The 3,042-nt window shown below is 35.2% G+C and overlaps 1 protein-coding gene across 1 annotated transcript in view; it reads right to left on the reverse strand.

Annotated features, from left to right (window-relative positions):
* The window catches only part of LOC103481829 (transmembrane protein 150A-like), an 18,524-nt gene that overhangs the window by 11,475 nt on the left and 4,007 nt on the right, over positions 1–3,042 (reverse strand). The window contains exons 2-4 of the mRNA XM_017310698.1: positions 1,125–1,245; positions 540–587; positions 441–447 (exon numbers count right to left, since the gene is read on the reverse strand). Coding sequence (XP_017166187.1) covers positions 441–447; positions 540–587; positions 1,125–1,189 — 120 coding nt within the window. The 5' untranslated portion in view covers positions 1,190–1,245. The remainder of the gene's footprint in view (positions 1–440; positions 448–539; positions 588–1,124; positions 1,246–3,042) is intronic.

Here is a 3,042-nt window from a genome sequence, read left to right on the forward strand (position 1 = left end):
TCTCTCCCATCATCATGTGACTTTCAAAAGCATTTTTTTCTTAATTTCTCCTTCTTTCGAATTATATCTAACCCTGGAGAGAGGAACGAGCTGGTGTGTGTCGAGTAGACACACACCAGCTCAGGAAATAAACATGTCTTGGRTGAAATGTCTAGATTTCACAACTCATTTTCTGTGTTTTGAAASCTCAGACCCAGACTGCATGCCATCCTACATACGTTTCTTTTTACATGAACAGATGAGGTTTTAAAGCAAAGCAGCTTCACCGTAGCATTTGAAACATGGTCATTGAAAAGGGGTTTGCTTATCTGTGTGCAGATAAAATGAGAGCAATTTTAAATAAACTCCGAGTAGAACCAAACCCAAGAGATAAACTAGCCTATATGTTTCTTCTACCAAGAGGTGACAGACAGCTTGATTTGGCAATGTTCAGTGGACACTTTCCACCTTTAATGTTTCACATATCCAGCAATTAAATAACAGTTATTATTATTATTATTATTATTATTATTATTAGTGTACATGTTTATGTGTTTTACCAGTTGTGCACAGGGCAGACATGCTGGTTGTAGAGGGCCATTGCATATCTGTAAAAGAACAAAGAAGATAATATTAATAATAATTTAAAAAAAAAATGAAACAGGAGAACAAAAAGATTAAACTTTTTATTGCTTTGTTTGTGTAATTCTGCTTTATTCTCCGTCTTTGCACAAAATGTGACTTAATGGCAGATTCAGCTCTACAAACTTTAAGTAAGACAAAACACCCTGAGGCGCCTTCTCTCATTGGATTTAGTCAAACATTGGTGGCTATCTTTTACCCWGCACTGTGACAGGAGAGAAGAAATTAGTTCTGGTAACAKTTTTTTTTTTAAAGTACACATACTAACTTTTTTTAAAGTTAGTATGTAAATACTAACAAAACTATCCTCTGACAAAATTCTGTTTCCCCACTTTTGCTTTGCTAACATAACTTTTTTGTCCCAGCCTTGCTTTGTTACAAACTTCTGCATTGCTTAAAGTAGAAATTTAGATTGTGACAAATATGCTGCAGTTTTTTTTATTTTTTTTTTAACTTTTCTCAGAAAAAGAAACATGCCTCTAAATAAGTCTGAATATACTCACACGACCCATATTCCTGTAATGGTGAAGACTGGTAGGCTGACAGGAAGGATCATCCACACAGACATGTCGACCACCGGCAGGTACTCACTCCTGCAGGACCAATCAGGGCCCACCGCCGTGACTTTCAGGAGAAAAACATTTCATCCCAAGTTTCATCTTTCTTAATCACACAACCAGAATGCACTTATGATTCTAAAGTGCTAAGATCTGCTTTAAGTATGACCTCAAATCANGATGGGTCACTCTAATCTGATACAATCAAAGGTAATACAAGCTTTCATTGTGTTACAGTTAGAATTGTATTTTAATTGGCTTTCAACGAGAGTGTCATTATGTGCCTGATAGGAGGACTGTGGTAAACGTAACAATAAGAATAATCTTTAAGCTGAGAACATTTAATCAATGTGGATAAACTACCCTGTCAACAAATAAGTTGTTTTGATTTGGGGGTTTTTTCAAGAAAATCACTGGTGACACATCTGTCGCCATGGTATCGCGACAATCATTACTTTGTACAGCACAGGGTACTAATACTGTGCTSTATTAGATTATTGGTGATGTATTCGTTTTGAAGAGAAAAAACAACATTAATAAAAAATAATGTGTTGAAAGATTAAACCATTCTTTATGATCAATGTAAAAATCTTCATTGGGAAAGCAGAAATAGAACTACTCTACTGTTTGCTGGCTAGCTTTCTGCACCTTTCCAGAGGTGTTTCTTTTTTTGTATGTTTTGKTTTTGTTGGTACATTGATTGTTTGTCTTTGGAAATGAGCTCCACGCTTTTGGGGGGTTTCCATCACGTTAATCTTTAACTCCCTCCACAGATTCTCTATCAGATTCAAGCCAGTCACTCCAAACCCAAATGAAACATTACTTGCTAAATTACAACCAAATATTACTTCCAGTCAGAAGTCACATGTTGATCAAATTAAAAGATTACTTTAAAGTTAAATTATTTGGGGTTTAACTCCGGATAACTTTAAAAGTAAAGTGTACGTTAAAAATGTGTTTTTTTAATGTATTTGTGTGACTATTTGTTGGGTGTACCAATAGTTGTGCCACTGGCGATTTTGTTAAAGACTATTTTAGGCTTTTTACATATACTAGGGGTGCCAACAAGTGTTTGCATACATTCATAAAACATCTCTCCTAAGATGAAACGCATCTAAAATGTATTTTAAAACAGTTCCAAGTTGAAGAAAACCATTTCAATCTCCAGTTATATTTTCACCTTAATGGTTCATTAGAAAACATTTTCTGATGCCAAATAAGTAAACGAAAGAAATGTTTGAACACACYGTTAATGGTTAAAAGACGGTCTTGAGCACATGTCGCGTCACGTCTCTCATTTTGCTCAAATGACAGTAGAAAACTAACCAAATATATATAATTTGATGTAATCTGAAAACCTCCATCTCTCCCATCATCATGTGACTTTCAAAAGCATTTTTTTCTTAATTTCTCCTTCTTTCGAATTATATCTAACCCTGGAGAGAGGAACGAGCTGGTGTGTGTCGAGTAGACACACACCAGCTCAGGAAATAAACATGTCTTGGRTGAAATGTCTAGATTTCACAACTCATTTTCTGTGTTTTGAAASCTCAGACCCAGACTGCATGCCATCCTACATACGTTTCTTTTTACATGAACAGATGAGGTTTTAAAGCAAAGCAGCTTCACCGTAGCATTTGAAACATGGTCATTGAAAAGGGGTTTGCTTATCTGTGTGCAGATAAAATGAGAGCAATTTTAAATAAACTCCGAGTAGAACCAAACCCAAGAGATAAACTAGCCTATATGTTTCTTCTACCAAGAGGTGACAGACAGCTTGATTTGGCAATGTTCAGTGGACACTTTCCACCTTTAATGTTTCACATATCCAGCAATTAAATAACAGTTATTATTATTATTATTA

Source organism: Poecilia reticulata, linkage group LG19, assembly GCF_000633615.1.
Source record: "Poecilia reticulata strain Guanapo linkage group LG19, Guppy_female_1.0+MT, whole genome shotgun sequence".
Lineage (NCBI taxonomy): Eukaryota > Metazoa > Chordata > Actinopteri > Cyprinodontiformes > Poeciliidae > Poecilia > Poecilia reticulata.